This window comes from Drosophila rhopaloa, unplaced genomic scaffold (genome assembly GCF_018152115.1).
Source record: "Drosophila rhopaloa isolate 14029-0021.01 unplaced genomic scaffold, ASM1815211v1 contig_163, whole genome shotgun sequence".
NCBI lineage: Eukaryota > Metazoa > Arthropoda > Insecta > Diptera > Drosophilidae > Drosophila > Drosophila rhopaloa.
Genome location: NW_025335043.1, coordinates 6,357,510 through 6,374,779, shown reverse-complemented (window position 1 = coordinate 6,374,779; position 17,270 = coordinate 6,357,510). Strand labels below are relative to the sequence as shown.

The 17,270-nt window shown below is 35.8% G+C and overlaps 1 protein-coding gene across 21 annotated transcripts in view; it reads left to right on the top strand.

The window, feature by feature from the left end:
* Positions 1-15,819, top strand: part of LOC108051389 (sex determination protein fox-1) — a 123,869-nt gene extending 108,050 nt beyond the window's left edge. For 7 of the 21 annotated variants that reach the window (XM_017133486.2, XM_044457550.1, XM_017133480.2 and 4 more), the window contains 8 exons: positions 1,925-1,945; positions 6,464-7,172; positions 9,338-9,398; positions 9,544-9,597; positions 10,336-10,407; positions 11,018-11,178; positions 12,713-12,776; positions 12,972-15,819. In XM_017133486.2, the coding sequence (XP_016988975.1) occupies positions 1,925-1,945; positions 6,464-7,172; positions 9,338-9,398; positions 9,544-9,597; positions 10,336-10,407; positions 11,018-11,178; positions 12,713-12,776; positions 12,972-13,016 (1,187 nt within the window). In that variant the 3' untranslated portion in view covers positions 13,017-15,819. Of the gene's footprint in view, positions 1-1,924; positions 1,946-3,414; positions 3,692-6,463; positions 7,173-9,337; positions 9,399-9,543; positions 9,605-10,335; positions 10,408-11,017; positions 11,179-12,712; positions 12,777-12,971 lie in introns of those variants that run through there. The other 14 variants (XM_017133492.2, XM_017133489.2, XM_017133488.2 and 11 more) reach the window with 8 other exon arrangements.
* The last annotated feature ends 1,451 nt before the right edge of the window (positions 15,820-17,270 follow it).

Genomic DNA, 17,270 nt, shown 5'->3' with positions numbered 1-17,270 from the left:
CACGTTTCGAACTGGCTTCTTTTGCATGGCAAATCGCCTGCTGCATTATTACCCAGCCGGAGGACGTCTCACGTCGTTGTCCTGCTCGTTAGGCGGCAGTCAGGGTTTCAGAGGAGTCAGGCAGTCAGGCAGTCAGTCAGTCAAGCGGCAGTCGGGATAATTGCAAATAAACCACAAAGTTGCAAACATGTGGTGGCCTTACCCCTGCTGGCAAAACAAACCACCCAAACGAACACACACACGCAGACATAAATTTAGCAAAAAAACAAGAGAGAACGCTATAGTCGGGTGCCCCGACTATCAGATACCCGTTACTCAGGTAAAGGGAGTGCGAGGGAGATGGAGATAGAAACTTTGATCACGCATAACTTTTTAACGAATGGTCCGATTTGAAAAATTTCTTCTACATTTCGATAGGTATTGATAAACACAATAAAACTGCATTTTTACTTTTCCGAAATATTTAAATTTTTAAAATCGTATATAAGCGATTGTGGGCGTTAAAGGGGGCGTGGCACCATTTTGAAACAAACTTGCGCTGCGTAAGAACTTCTTAAACCTACATGCAAAATGTCAATCTTCTAGCTTTTATAGTTTCCGAGATCTCAGCGTTCATACGGACAGACAGACAGACAGACAGACAGACGGACAGACAGACGGACAGACGGACAGACGGACAGACGGACAGACGGACATGGCTAGATCGACTCGGCTAGTGATCCTGATCAAGAATATATATACTTTATAGGGTCGGAAACGCTTCCTTCTAGCTGTTACATACTTTTGCACGAATACAATATACCCTTTTACTCTACGAGTAACGGGTATAATAAAGTTTTCTGGTTATTCAGAAGGCGGAGTAGCACTCTTGGGGCGAGGGGCACAAGAACGTTTTATCCAAGCCCTCTGTTTTGTTATGTCTTATGCAAATGCGCACCCCACACGCTTACTTTGTGCATTTGCAAGAAAATTTACTCCGTATAGGTTGATTTTCCCGCACAATTTCCCCTCTGACTTCTGGCTCATCTTCCTGCCATTTAACTTTCTTGGTATGTGTTTTTCTTCTTTTTTTTTGCCTTGATCCTTTGACATGTTAAACTTAATGTCCCCCTTTACTCTGTTCCCTTTTTTTCACGCTGGTGTCTTTCTGTCTGTCTGACATGTCTCTTACTGCATTTTTCGATGGTATTTCTGGGTATTTATTTTGCCATTTTCCAAGGCAATTGCAGACTCCTGTGAATTTCCATAGTACAAAGAGACAAGAGCTCATTGTGTAAGCATTCGATCGGTGGAAGCAATCATTGCTTGCTTATTTGTCGTTTTATTAAGCTTTTCTTTTGCATTTGCAATGAATGCAAAGCTCAAATGTACAGAGAGAAAAATAAATATCTATTAATGCATAAGAACATTGTATTACCAACTTGTAATCTCAAAATTAGTTGTACATTTCTATTGCCTATCAACTTAAAAACTAATTATAAATACTACATTTTCCAACTACCCTGTTTTATGAGAATATAATCTTCTTAAAGACTTTTCTCTATGTGGAAACCCAATTTTAAATTCACATATGTATGCAAATGCCTCCCATTCCCAATGAGAGAAAACACAAGGATGCTGCATGCCCAGCAAACAATGAAAACACAATGCCACAAATCAATTAGAACTCTACAGTATTTAACCAATTACCATAAGCACTAAAAAACAAAATCAATCTAGTATCTGTTATAGAGCTGCCTGTTTTTAATGTGCCTAAGACATGTATCCAACAATATTTATTATGGGCAAACCAACAAAAAATGCAACAAAAACTCTATTTAAATGCGAAACTAATGAAAATATTTTCTTTTCCCTTTTCCATGCCAACGATATAAAAAAATAACAATATATTTGCAAAAATATATAAATCTCTTGCCGGACACAGTCTGCGTACAATGGCCCGAAGGTAAGCGTTTTGTCCATATTTTTCTGTTAAATGTTTTATTGCTATTATTACGTATTTATTGCCTGCCGTACTTTCGTTGTAAATTCTCAAATAATAATACACACAATTAAACACCACGCCCATACAGAGAAGCAATAAGTTATCATAAATGTACAATAATCGACCAGTTTTCGTTTCTGTAAACATACATATAAAACAACAACATGTATTTTTAAGAGTTTTATCAACGAATTTTTTAGCTCTTAAGCCGAAAAACCAAAAGCAAAAAACCAATATTTAGGCAGGGCAAAAATGTTGATATTGATATATGGCTATTGAAATATAAGCCCATGTGTAGGTCATCGACGGGAGGATTAAAAAGTCCAGAGTTCACCAAATGAAACCATTTTAGCGATTGCATTTGTTCGTTATTCTCAGTTTTATTTTGTTGCAATCTGCAAATATGTTTGAACAAAGTATATATATTTTTACGAGCATTTTCTTTCGTTTAATAGAGATATATAAAATGATTTATTTTTTTGGTAGGTCCCGACGGAAATTGCGTTAATATATATAAACTATGCATACAATCTATATATGAATATAATGCTGCAACTTATTTGATAACCGTTTGTTAAACTACATTTTTTCTGTTGTATCATTTATTATATTTTCGTCTGCATATAACCAAAGTTCAATCAAAGTGAAAAATACCAAGCAAGACAAAATTACCAAAAACCAAAAGAAATTGAATTTGAAATCATAAAATGCCACATTAACACCCGCTCGAAAATCCCGTTTTAAAAGCAGGCCCGTCCGCCACTTTTTTCTAGTCCTGATTTTATATTAATAATCGATAATGACGAATAATGCTGATGGCAATGACTGAGATCATTATACTGATGGTTATGAGTTTAGCATATTGCGGCTGTGTTGTCTTATGCATAATACCTACTATATATACTTTATATATCAATTTATATGCCAACTATTTTATCCACATATCCTTTTCTTAACCAGTTTCGTTGTATGTGCGTTTCCATTATGATTATGATTATGAATTTGACTTTGAATTTGATTATTGTGTATTTCTTTGTTGTCCTGATTTACATTATCGTTATTACACGTTTTACGTTTGGTCTGGTATTCCTTTGGTCTGAACATGTCTGAAATGCTCCTTAGCGTAAACTATTTATACTCGTACTCGTAACTGTAACTGGTAACTCTCGTCGCGCGCCAAGATCCAACCAAAGTCTAACTTAGCACTAGAACTAAGCCAAAAAGCAACAAAAACAGCAACAGTAACCTCATCATGCATCCCACGAATATGTATATACTATAATTAAAAAAAAACAAAAACAGAGAAACCCTCCCACGCACACACACACCAATAACACTCGCATTCTAAGTTCATTTTAATGGTGACCCTGCTGGTCAGAAGAAACAAAATTGAAAACAAAAGAAATAAAAATCTGTATGCCAAATCCAAGGTTATCGCCTGCCGGTCGCCGCCTGGCCGTTCCTGGGCGCCCCCGTTGGCGCCGGAGCCCCCGCCCTCACCCACCTCCAGTTGCCCGTCTCCATGCAGATGGCGCAAGCGCCGTCAGCGGTCGCGAGCGGTACGGCGGCATCGTCCGCATCCGCAGCAGCCGCCGCCGCCGCTCATGCAGCGGCCGCAGCGGCGGCCACGCCCATAATGCTCGCGCCACGCCCACCGCACAGCGCTGTCCAAGCAGCAGCGCCCACAGCAGCAGCGCCACGGCGGAGGTACGACGACCGAAAGTGTCCCAAAAAGGATCCTCGATTCGGGGTCCTTGGTGAAAAAGCGCGCCTAAAAGCAGAATTCAAAAAGCTGGAAAATATGGAAATCGTTTACTACGTTTATAGGCGAGCAATTGGCTAAATAGAAATACTTATGATTTACTACTTCAAAGTTAATCGTCAAAAGAATTCTGTATATTGCAAATTATTAAAAAACTCAAGAGCACTTCTAACATTCCATAACAAAGTAAAAATTATAGATATTTGTCAGTAAAAAGTATCAAAAACTTTACAGTAAAAATCAAAAGTAACACTAATAATGTAAATTATAATATAATATAAATAATTCAATTTTTAACGGCGCTATAATTGTAAAAATTCTAATTAAATTATAATAGTTAAACTTGTAAATTCTTTGAAACCTTTTAGAAGTTGAACTAACTAAAACTGTTTAGTTCACTTTGCCGAACTTGGGTTATGTTAACTCAAATAAAGCCTGTTTGTAAGCGTAGTAAACGATAAACCGATAAAAGTATTAATTAAACACTGCAACAACAACAACTAGAACCAGAACCAAGATCACCAACTCTTTAGCTATGAGAATCTTTGTACCATAATACAGTATAAATGTTTGTTGTCTTGTTACTTTGGTTTACGCATTTGGGTATGACTATTTGACTATCGATATATTCCATAAATATTGCATACATTTTTGGCGTCCTTGAGATTGCATTGTTCCAACGACTAGGCACACACACCCACACCCACACTCTCGATCGAAGCAGTATATTTGAAATAAATAAAACTAGTGGCAACCACCTGAAACTGTAATCGTAACTAGCTGTTAAGAATGGCAAGGTCTTAGCTTTAACCATAGTCTAAATTTTATATCGTAACTATCGAATATATCGTAACGTTTATCGGTAGCGAACATTTTGCCGCAGCAAGCATTTTTCGTAAGGCCTTTCTCTTAGAGCATCACTTTCTAGCAACCATACTCTCGTACTCTCTATTTGTTCTCTATCCAACTATCCCGCTTACCTCAAAATCTTGTTTGTTTGTTACAATTTGCACGATTTTCGATTTTTTGTGTTTATCTATATAACTTGGCTTTGAAACAATTGAAAAGAACACGCATTCAATTTGCCAATTAAACTCCCAAAGAGCAGAAATCGAATGGAATTTTTAAAATTGATTTTTGCATGCCACCTAGACCACTCCAAAAAGTTATTTCATTTCTTTGATTATTTTGTTGCCAAAGCATTTAATTTGTATAGCCACGGAAATTAGCAGAGAATTTTGCCAAAAATATTTCATCTCAAATTCGTTCAACATTCTTTGCCGAACACACACGATTTAAGTTTTCGTCCAATAATTTGCATACAAATATGGCAAATCGAATTTTTAATTGCATATTGGTCAAACAAATTTTCAATTTGTGGCACAATGTTGCCAAACGGAGTGCACGCTCACACCCATTCAGAGCCCCACAAAATAATTTCATACATTTCAATTATGATTTGTGCACTGATTTGCACTGAAAATGTCATAATGCTACGCATACCTGTGGCCGATCATAATGAGCAGGCTTTCTGGTTACCTGTCGGCTTTTCTGGCGAAATCGTTAATTATGGGGCCTCCATTATAATAAATTGAGTGATAAAACCGCGTGGAATTATTTAAAGAACAATATTAAAACGTGCGGTTATGTGGTCCGTTTACGAATTAAAAGCAAATTAATTGTAACTAAAGGAAAAATGTAAAACAATTGCAGACGAATATTCTGTTGTTAATATGAATTATTCAGATCGGAAATTTAAATAGCAAGAGGCTTTGTGCAAATAAATATAGTTCAAAATTATAATTAATTTTCGTTAATTTTGATTTACCTTTTCTAATCATTTACCCTCTTGGCATGCAAATCAACCTATTCCTATCCACACCCTACAACAAAATTTCACTTCCCAAAATTAAATCCAAACCTAAATCAAAATCTAAGTCCTAAACTGCATTTCAATCGGCCCAATTGTTCTATCATTCCACTTAGCACTTGGTAAATGTTCTTGCTAGTTTTAAATGTATTTGAAAGGTGCAAGGGTTAAAACAAAATTAAATGTATTTTATTTACTTAACTGCTTTTAACCCCCTCACAAACACACACTGCTAAATGCAATGAGTTGTTGAAATAAAAAGGTCTTGCCGCATACGTACACATTTGGATGTATGTACATATGCTATATACTACTGTACTAAAGATCGGTCCAATGTTTTTTCGTATTGTTGATGATAATATCTCTATATATATATACATAATTATGCAATATAAAATGCAACTACTGCGTAGCATTTTTTGGTAATTCAGTGTTCTAATGTTTAAGTATGTTTCGATATAAATCCCATTTACATATGTATGACCTACACGTATGTCTTATGTATTGTTATATGTATATATCAACATCATCTCAGCGCTATGAATATATACCAAAACAAAAATCGTTACTACATAATGCCTAGATTTGCCATATACTATATACTATATATAAATATTTACTTATATATCAAGAGAGAAAACTAACCGCATGCGTTTTATGTTCTTTTCTTTTCCTTTTTCTACTTTTTGCACACAAAACACACACATAAACCAAAAAAAAAATATATAAACAAAATACACTGGTCAAAAATGTTGTGTCAAATGGTTGCAAAAAAAAAAAAACAAACAAAATATATAAATCCCCAAAAAATATACGAATTTCCGTATCGGTTCGGTGATTCCTGCAGCCGCCGTTGCCGCCGCAATGCGTGGAGTGGCCATCCAGCGCGGACACGTGGGCGTGGTCGGCGCCGCCCCCTACCATCATCCCCATCATCCGCATCATCATCCGGCGCTGCTGGCGGCCTCCGCCGCCGCCGCCCAACAACAGCAGCAACGCCAACTGGCCGCAGCCGCCGTGGCCACAGCAGCAGCCGCCCAACAGCAGCAGCAGCAGGCGGTTGTCCAGCAGCAGCAGCAACAAGTTGTGGCCGCCGCCCAGCAGCAACACCAGCAGCAGCAGCAGCAACAACAGGCGGTGCAACAGCAACAGCAGCAGCAGCATCAACAACAGCAGCAGCAACATCAACAGCAGCAACAACAGCAGCATGCCGCCGTAGCCGCCGCAGCTGCCGCTTCGCATCCGCATATGCATGCCGCCCATGCCCACGCCCACGCCCACGCCCTTGGCCCCCAGTTGGCGCAACTCCAGGCGGTCGCTGTGCCGTCAGCGGCCAACAGTGCCGCCGCACTGCAGCAATCGCTGGCCAATGCACTGGCCCAGAATCCGAGCGGTAATCCCAACGCTGCCATAAACGCCGCCTATGCCGCTCGCCTGTCGGCGGCGTCGGGCGCCACACAATCGTCGCAAACGGCCGCTGCTGCTGCGGCTGCTGCTTCCATGGCCGCGTCGGCCAATGCGGCCAACAATGCGGCCGCTTTGCATGGATTCGCGCCGTAAGTAGAGTCCGCCGTGGACTTCACTCCGTCACACCCGCGATCCCGCCGTAGTTAGTCCGTTGTAGCCGTAACTTTGTACTTTAGTTGGTTCCGCTGCGAATGTAGTTTTAGCGCACCCCTATTCATTATCAATACTACGTTTATACGCACGCCTTTGAAAACTATGAATGTAGAGCTATTTTTATTTATTTACTTGTTTTTCTAAATATTTAAGGACTTTTTCTCTTTTGGCTTTATTTTTTACATTTTGTCAAGCAAATTTTTAAGCAAATAATAATATAATTATAACTTTTTTTCAAGATTCGAATGTTGACAAATAAATATTCATACATTGAATGTCATTAAAAGAAGCAAAAGTTTACTCCAATCTCTTCCCAAAAGATTTATTAAGTCTTATTCATTTTTAAATGACAAATGAAATATTTAGGTATTTGTTTTCGAATTATAAAGTGAAATTAGTGTTCAAACGACTATTAATATTTTAATACATCTTTTTCATTGTACCATAAATACAATTCTAACGAATTTGTTCAATATTATTTGAAAACTAAATTTTTAAAATTTTGTTTTGTTTTTTATGGCAGGCGTATAAACGTAGTAAAATTCATAATTTGTAAAATTATTTCCCTAACCTATAGTTTCTTTTGGTGTTGCCTAAGCCGCAACCACTGAAGAAATCCCTCTCATATTTCATGATTTTAACCTAAAGCTTACATTGTTTATAGCTTAAAGATTGTTTTTCTTTCCATCTCTCTCTCTCTATGTTACTCTTATACGTCTCTATCTTGTTGGTGACAAATGTTTTTTAGCTATCTTGTGTGTGTAAAGTTTTAATATCGCATATAATGAAACCTAGACTTTGACTTATTTTGTATAAAACCAGCAATAGAAGAGTCTAACGAACCGAACGCAAACTGAATACAAAATTGCAAAAGCAGCAACCGATTAACGCACGCTAACACACACATCCACGTAAACTATCTATAACTCAATATATATATATATATATATACACGCATATATTTGCTCATACTCTGACTGACAGAAGTGTGTTTTTGGCATCGTATGACTACCTAATTATCGTTATTTTGGTTAAGGGACCTACTCGGTTGTATATTGTGTACCACTAGGCGTATGATGAATTTCGGTTTGAATTTGACTTGAAAGTGTTTTAATGCGACTGCGTCGCTCTCTGCCAGCGCCTTGCGTGCATGTTCTGCCCCGACATTATATATATATTTATATAGACCTTTGATTAACTTATTTTTTTGTGGCTGCTCTCTACACACACTCACCCATGTATCCAATTTCACACCATAGCGTACGAATGAATGCTCCATTAAATATTGTATACTTATAAACACACATCAAGACATGCCAATCCAAAGAAGCAAAAAAAAAAAAACCAAACTAATTAACTAGGTGCATGAGTGTCTGTTTTGTCTAAAGATGAAATGCAAAATTGAAGCAAGCAAGCAAGACAATTTTCGTAGTGTTTTGGGGAATGGAATGACCCATGTATGTGGTTGGTTGGTTGGCTATCTTTGTATTAGTACTCTATATAAACGACAATATCTAAACCTTTTGATTTCCCTTTGTTTCGTTTTCTCTGTCTCAAACATTTCCTCCAATCAGTTCGTCATCAAGTGGGGAATCAGGTCAGATCAGGTCAGTTTAGCACAGGCTATTAGCTAGGTAGGTGGGGTGTCCACTTTAGGTGCCAACTTTTGTTTTTCAGTTGCCCCTTAAGTTTCAGCCATTTACCCACAACAACAGCATCCGGTACCAAAAAAAAAAAACAACAACATTTAATAAAAACCAAACAAAAAACCGAAACCGGACGTGGATAAAGTTTTATTGGCCAGCGAGAAATATTTAGCATTTTTTTTTGCGTATAACAAGCAAACTTTATCCCGTCTGGTTTTTCATAGCGCCCAAAATCAAAGACCACACAAGTGCGTTAAAAAAATGAACCAAAAGAAAAATTTTGAATTTTGCTTTTAAGTGCCATAAATTGGGTGAGAGGCAGGAATTCAGGGGAGTATTTTATGTATTCCTCTGTCTGGTTGCCTCTCATTTAACTCACCCTACCCAGACACGATCCTACCTTGATTTTGTTATTAATATATGGTCTTCTCTTATCCATCTTGCCCCCAACGCAGTGTATACTATGATCCCTTCTTAGCAGCCGCTGCATCCGCTGATCCGAATCTACGCTTCCAGGTGAGTTTCGTCCAGCCAAATAGTCGTTTACCTAGTCTTAAGTTAACTCTACGTATTTAAGCATAAGTATAAAGCCTAGTCTAGAGCTTAAACGATCCCCTAACTTGCCACGAAAATACATGAAAATATTATATAAATCTTACAGGCAGCCAAACCGGTCACTGAAGTTCCAGCCGCTCAGCCAGCCGCCATATTAAATGTAATAAAACTTTTTCAAACTAATATCCTAACCACAACCACCAAAAAAATTAAGAACAATTCAGTTTTAATTTGTATATTTTTATGGTAGCTTGTGAAAGACACCGTTTGAGTTTTGAAACATTTGACTTGGTTTTTGGAAGAAACGTTTTTATCTACTACTCATACGTATATTGTTTTAAGTCGCTTCCTTTAAGTTTCCTTTTGCATTATCCACGTCCATCCTGAACTAACGACGCGTCCTAATTTCTTGCTGTGTAACACGTTTAAGTTGAGATCGAACTTGGTAACTGGTCGTAAATCACTTTATTTTCTTGACTTAAGCTTGGCAAAGCTTACTTAACTCAATGTCTGAATAACAGAACACTTGTGTATAAGCTCTCTATCATATAATTGCATCCTTTGTTTGTTTTTCTTTTTAAACAAAAAATCAATTAGTGAACACAGGTGGCTTTATAAACCATACGCTCTCTTTGACTATTTTAATCTATATACTTTTTAAGTACTTCTGCTAGTTTCCTTAATTTGTTTCACAATTTTGCTTTCGCTAAATAATAATAACTACAAACTATTTATATAAATATTTACTATTTAATGCTGTAAACATTATGTAACTACTACAAATTCTTCTTTGGTTATCTTTCACGACTGTTACAACATACTCAACTCAACAACAACTATCACAACACAATTGAAAAAAAATATAAACTGATTGAAATACAAAAACCATAAATTACAGCGCCGCACTGTGACTACGCTAAACAGTAACCCACATACGATCAACCGCATTCCGGTTCCACAGAATGTTTTGGTAAAAATAATCAAATCTAGTTCTAGTTCTCCATACCCATGCACCTAGATATCCTTCCCTTCCGTTTGATTGTTGTCTCATTTTTGCGTTTTGCTCAATGCCTTTTTGTATGCACCATTTAAACTGTATGTCTATGCCTTAAGTCTTAAGTTAACCCTAGCAAGTAATTCGATACGATAAGTTATTTACTGGTTCGTGCCACGCTTTTCGGTTTGATAGCCTGGCATCTTGGGTTCTCCGTAGCTCGGTTCAAAAAAAAAGGTACCAATCACCTGGCTTAGATTTTTAAGTGTATATAGAATATTTTTAATCACACTACTCCACTTGTTTGCACCCGTTTTTGGTTTTGGTTACAACATTTATATATATTTATTATGTGTGTGTATACTTTTGGCCTCCACCGGTTTGGGTTCCTAATTTCTCACCACACTTGCTCTCTCACCGTCTACTCCGCTAGTCTTGTCGTTTGCCGTTGTTGCCCCACAAAAAAAAAGTAAAAGATATATACAAAAATAAATCCCAACCCCCGAAATGTAACTGCGTCTGTTTTTCGAGTCGCCGCCCTCATGTTGCCCCAGTTTAACGCCCCATTTGCTTAACATTATTCCAGGCCACTGCTCCGCTGTTAAAGACACCGCTGTCTCAGGCCCAGCAGCAGGCGTACGCCACGGCGGCCACCACCTACACGGCGGTAGCCGCCCGGGCCGCCTATGGGGCCGCTGCCGCAGCAGCCGCCCAGCCGGCACTCGCCGGCTACGCCACCGTAGCTGGGTAAGTTATATATCCCCGATCTCATCAGCTGCAGAGGTAACCTGCCTCAGCACGACCCAACACCCAACATAAACAATATAATCATGAACCTCCCATTCACCTCACGATGACTTCAGTTGGAACTTAACTACTACATTTAATATAACTATTGACCTCTTTTTAATGAGTATTTAAACAAGTATTTAATTTCCTTAAGCCCAACAGTTTTATCATTATTATTTTATTGTTAATATTCCTTTTTATACCCTTGCAGAGGGTATTATAATTTTGGTCAAAAGTGTGCAACGCAGTGAAGGAGACATCTCCGACCCTATAAAGTATATATATTCTTGATCAGGATCACCTCCTGAGTTGATATAGCCATGTCCGTCTGTCCGTCTGTCTGTCCGTCTGTCTGTTTCTACGCGAACTAGTCTCTCAGTTTTGAAGATATCGAATTGAAACTTTGCACACACCCTTCTTTCCTTTGCACGCAGTATATAAGTCGGAACGGCCGGGATCGGCCGACTATATCCTATAGCTGCCATATAACTGATTGATCGGAAATGTCATAACTCTGCTGTTTGTTAAGTTAGGAAGTTGGGACTCTCTATGGGTATTATATTTGGCCAATCAATCCGACCTACCAAATTTCATAAGGATCGGACGACTATATCCTATAGCTGCTATATAACTGATTGATCGGAAATGCCATAACTTTGGTGTTTTTAAAGTTAGGAAGTTGGGATTTTTTATGAGTATTAAGAATGCATCATATGAATTATTTTGGAGAACATAATTTGCAGAATATTCTGCAAGGGTATTTCAACTTCGGCTCCGCCCGAAGTTAGCTTTCCTTTCTTGTTTTAATTTATATAAGTATATCAATTATCAACATTCTATAATTATATTATTTACCCTTTTATTAATTGTAAATTAAAACAGATTTTTAGTTTTTTATGTTTTTAGATAAAAGCTTTACAATTTATTTACAATTTACGTAAATAATAACCATAGAAAGTATATTTTTATAAAAGTGTTTAGGTTTATTAGTTTTTAAGTTTATGATTTTGATTATGTATTGAAATTTGCACATCATATCTTATTATAATTTTACATTCAAGTTTTAGTTCTTGTTTATTATTATATTTATTTATCTAGTTATAAATCTCGAAGTTAACCTGAGTATTGTTTATTTTTATTTTTTTTATTTGTTGTATTATTATTTATTATATAAGTGCTTTGGATTTATCTCACTTTTCTATTTGAAATTTGACTAATTATTTGATTTTACCTCTTCTTTTTTAAATAACTTGACATTAACCATGTTTAATTGAGTAAAGTTTAGAAATCTAACACCGAAAACTGAAGAGGTACCACTGTCGATTGAACACTTTTGCAAGACCTTATCTAAACTAAATAACTTTTATTAAACGATTAAGAGCAATAAATCCGACTGGAATCATCAATCAACCATTCTATATCATTAAAAATCAAGAAAATCGCCATTGAGTATTACTAATAAGGTGAACATACGTCACAAAAATATTTATAGATATGCGCGCGAATATGCAGATCCTTATCTAGGACATGGCATTGGACCAGTTCCTGGATACGGGGTAAGTTTTTTTTATTATTATTCATCCACTCTAGATTAAATGAGCTCATATCATTTTATATAGAACATTAATATAATATGACCTTATGTTTTTAAGAAGTTGTTTTCTTCACAGAACATTTTTAAAAACTATCATATTTTCTATTCAATTTTATTAAACCTCTAAAATTCCTTTTTTCATCCCATTTTTCATAAGGCAACCATGTATCGCGGTGGATTCAATCGTTTCACGCCATATTAAGAACAATCTACGCCAGTCAGCCAAATAATGCACTTGAACTACTCTCGATGAAAATGCTCAATATATGAACAAAGCAAAGCAAATAAGTAACTTAGACGTAAATACTCCTCCCTACGTGCAGTAAGTAGAAGTTACAACTAAACCGATAGATGCAGGATACTCACACCCAACAGCAGACACGGCAACACCAACAACAGACGCTCAAAGTCCTTGGAGAGTTAAAAATCAAAGCTAAGCAACAAAGAAACAAAAAGAACATAAACAAATCAATGTCGTCCAGTAAAAGCAAAAAGCTAAACCAAAAAGAAAAATATACGCCGCTAAATGCAGTTCTATGGAGTTTATATAAGTAAACCAAACAAAAAGTCAAAAAAAAATATTTAAACATAAATTCAAATTGCAAAATAGTTTTGCAGAGAATGAAAAGAAAAATGTGCTTCATGCGTAGATTTTTACCAGAACAAAAGCTGAAACTTTGTGCGGCAGATCAGAATTTATATATATATACATATATATATATAAATATTACCGACATGATATATAGTTATTACATATAGGCATTGTATTTGTATATCAAAGCAAACCAGGAAAAAGAGCAATGTTTTTAGGTACTTTTCATGCTGAAACATCATCAAAAGAATATATAAACCCTCGGTTGTTGATTTTCATAGCTTCGTTGAACTAAGTTAGTCTTTATGCTTTACAAATTATTCTAAAACATTAGCATTGTAGGATGTAGTAAGGAAAAGTAACAATGCAGCCACCTTAACAAATCAAATTGTATATTATTTGCAAACTGCTGAAGCACAAACAAAAATATATATTTATTCGTATATACTTTAGATCGATATCTCTAATTTTGATTACCCAAAGAATACTCATTTCTGTATTGTACTGTATTGTCAACGAATTTAATTTTAATGCATTGCTTGGTTGTTCCTAATTATTTTATATTTTGGCAGCTAAAACAACTGACACTCAACTCACGACTCAATTCGAATTGCTCAAAAAATTGTAGCGCATAGGTAAATGCAAAAGATCAACACGTAGACATATCCTTGGAATATACAATAATATTTACTTTAAATGCCGCCATAGCAGCAAAGCGACAAAAAAAAAGAAGAAAAAATGAGAAAAAAATATTAGTTTTAAAAAGTCAAGCTTCCAGTGACAAAAAGCCATTGATGAATAATGTGGAAATCGAATAATAAGCATTAAAAATTACAATTTTTAGCTCTTACTCCGTAGCACTTTCCTTGTGTGTTGTGTAAAGAAACAAAAGAAAAAAAAACAAAAAATTGAAAAAAGAAACGTCGTTTCGGTGTTGTTCATTTTCGGTATAGACCGAAGCGAAACTTCCCCAAGCAAACTAAGAATTTATTTTATACACACTCGAATCTAATGCACACACAAAACAAAAATGAAACCAAGAAACTTTTAACGTTGTGTATTTTTCAAATGTTAACGATTAAATGCTCAATGGAAAACAACCAAACAAAAGGACGTCGTTCTCTATTTTGATTCTTAGGCAGCTACTGTCGTCAAATTTATACTAGTTGTTTATCAACCATACTATGCTAAACAAAAACAAGCTACTAATTATTGTGTGTGTGTAATCGTGCAATTCTTTAGGTGTTCTTCGAATTTCCTTAAAAACCTACTACCAATTACTTGAAATGAGGGAATAAGAAAGGAATGAAAAATTCATCAACTCCAAAGAGCTTCAACTTTGACGATTTATTTTTATCTAATCACTTAGCAACTGTCTCAGATTGTACATATTTATGATGACTTATGGTATTTTTCCTTATTCCTCTCAACGCACACACAAACAACACACGCACAGGCTAGGATCCTGGGAAATCGAAGCAATTTATGGCATACTCACATTTGTACCCTCATTATGGTGTACTTTTTGTTTGATTCTCTCTTATGATCATGCATTGATATACTATTTTTACGTTGACATTTTTAAAGCCAAAGTTTATATTTTAAATGATTTTTAGTTAGGTATTAGTTTATATGCTGACGACAGACACAAATGGATAAGTAAATGATTACGAACTAAAGGGAAAACAATAAAGAAAAACAAATCGAACCCAACAATTGCCAAATTAATCGTAGCTTTCAACTGAATTATAAAATAAAGACGTAATTAAATTTAATGAATTTTTCAACTAGCGCAAAAATAGTTTGCCAAAAAGCGTAGCATACTTTTTGGCCCACCCCGATCACACACCGGAAAACAAAACAAACAGAAATTTTTGGGTTTGATGAGCAAAAGCAAGAGGAAAACCATCTAGTTATAAAACAAACTTAAATATAATACGGTACGGTATATACATTTAAATTATGAACTCAACTTCCACCGCAAACTTTTAAAACAAATAAAAAACAAAACTAAGAAAAACACAATTTTTGTCTTAAGCAATGCGTTGAGGAAAGTCAACCTACAATTAAATTATAAATGCAAACGCAACTCAATCAAACACTGCAGCTATATAATAACATACGATATATGATGTATATGATAAAGTCTTCATTTAACCCGATCCATTTTGTGACCCCCAAAAAAAAAACTGTAATCTGTGTAGTCTAACCGTAAGCCAGCGCCAGCTTTTGTTTACTTTCACATAGATCAGATGCCTAGGCGTCATATAAAGTATAAATATAAAGTATATAAATATATATTATATGGAAACTCTAATCTTTAATGATGTGCCAAATTGTAAGTTGTACCATTTGTTTTTATGAGCAAATGCAAAACACAAATTGAAATAAAAATATGAATTAAAACATAAAACATTGAAAATAGCATTCAGTTTTCCTCCTCCCGAAAACCAGAAAAGGAATACGCAAGAAGCCTATTTTGATTTTAAAACATTTAGATGGTAATGGTAAATAATTTTTTAATTCTAGCATTGTGTATAGGAACGGGCAAGGCTGCAAAAACAAATGGCCAAGCCGAGCGTTCTCAGGCGCTACCTTACAAAACAAAATTGATAATAGAACCGCAGAGACGACAAAAAAGTATTATATTAGCAACAATCGCAGAACAAAGCCCAACCAATAGCAAACACAAATAAACTAAATATAAATCCAGCTCAAAATTAAATTTACTTGACATATACATGCCGGAAGGTATTGAATGGAAAATTTCAATAACAAACATACACAAATTCCGTAACGTATTGGTTTATATCAATTTTCAATTTGTAAGGTTGTGACAAATTGTAAACAAACATAGAAAACAAAAATGAAACAAGAAACAAATCCATGGAAAATTGTAATATTGTTTGTGAATGGCAAATAAAATAGCAAGAAAGTGGAAAACATTTGAGATTCATACAAAATACATTTGAAAAGAACGCCAGAGGGAAAGAGCGAGAAATGCAATAAAAATAACTTTAAAAAATGCAAAATAATCCAAACAATTGAGTTTTCATTTAAGGGGACCCAACTCTGTTGACAGACCTCCATAAATTACGGATTCGTGTCTCCTTTTTTGATGCACGAGGTAAGGAGTTTGTAAGGTAGCATTTAGCAGCAAACAATCAATCATAATGGTCGCAAAAAGTTATGACTCCTTATCCACCATCTACCGGAAACCCTTTGACGGCTCACACCTCTATGGAAAACCTCTTTATACATTTTAGCCTGGCCCACACGCACATGTAAAAAATTTCATCAATCATCAATTTACCTTCCGTTAGAGCCCGGCAGTTTTTCTTCATTACTCCAAAACTCTGGCACTCGGGGCGTAATTAAAGTTGATGGCCGATGCATGCAAGTTTATTACAATGCAACCGCAAACATTTAACACCTCTAAGTCCCACACACACACACACATCGTTCTGTATGTACAGAGAATGCCGCGACATGCAAAGGCTATTAACGTGATTAAATCAAATGGCTCCACCACTTGAGTCCGCCAGCCTGTAATTATACAAATTTCGCATTTGATTGAAGAGTCCGACATCCAACATGGCATTTCTGAGGTAGAACACACTAGCATATAGTTACAGCGGTGGATGTTGGACTAGAAACGAAAAATATTTTTGTTTAATAAAAGATGAGGGGTTTTTTAATTTAATGGTATTTAAACTAAAAGACATCTTTTTTTGTCAGTTGTAATTTTTTTTTTATATTATTATTAATTAAAAAAAATTAAAATTAAAAATATTATATTTTTAGCTCTTTAAATTATCCTCCCTTTTAAAAAAATGTTCCCTGTTTAATAAAAAAATATTAAGT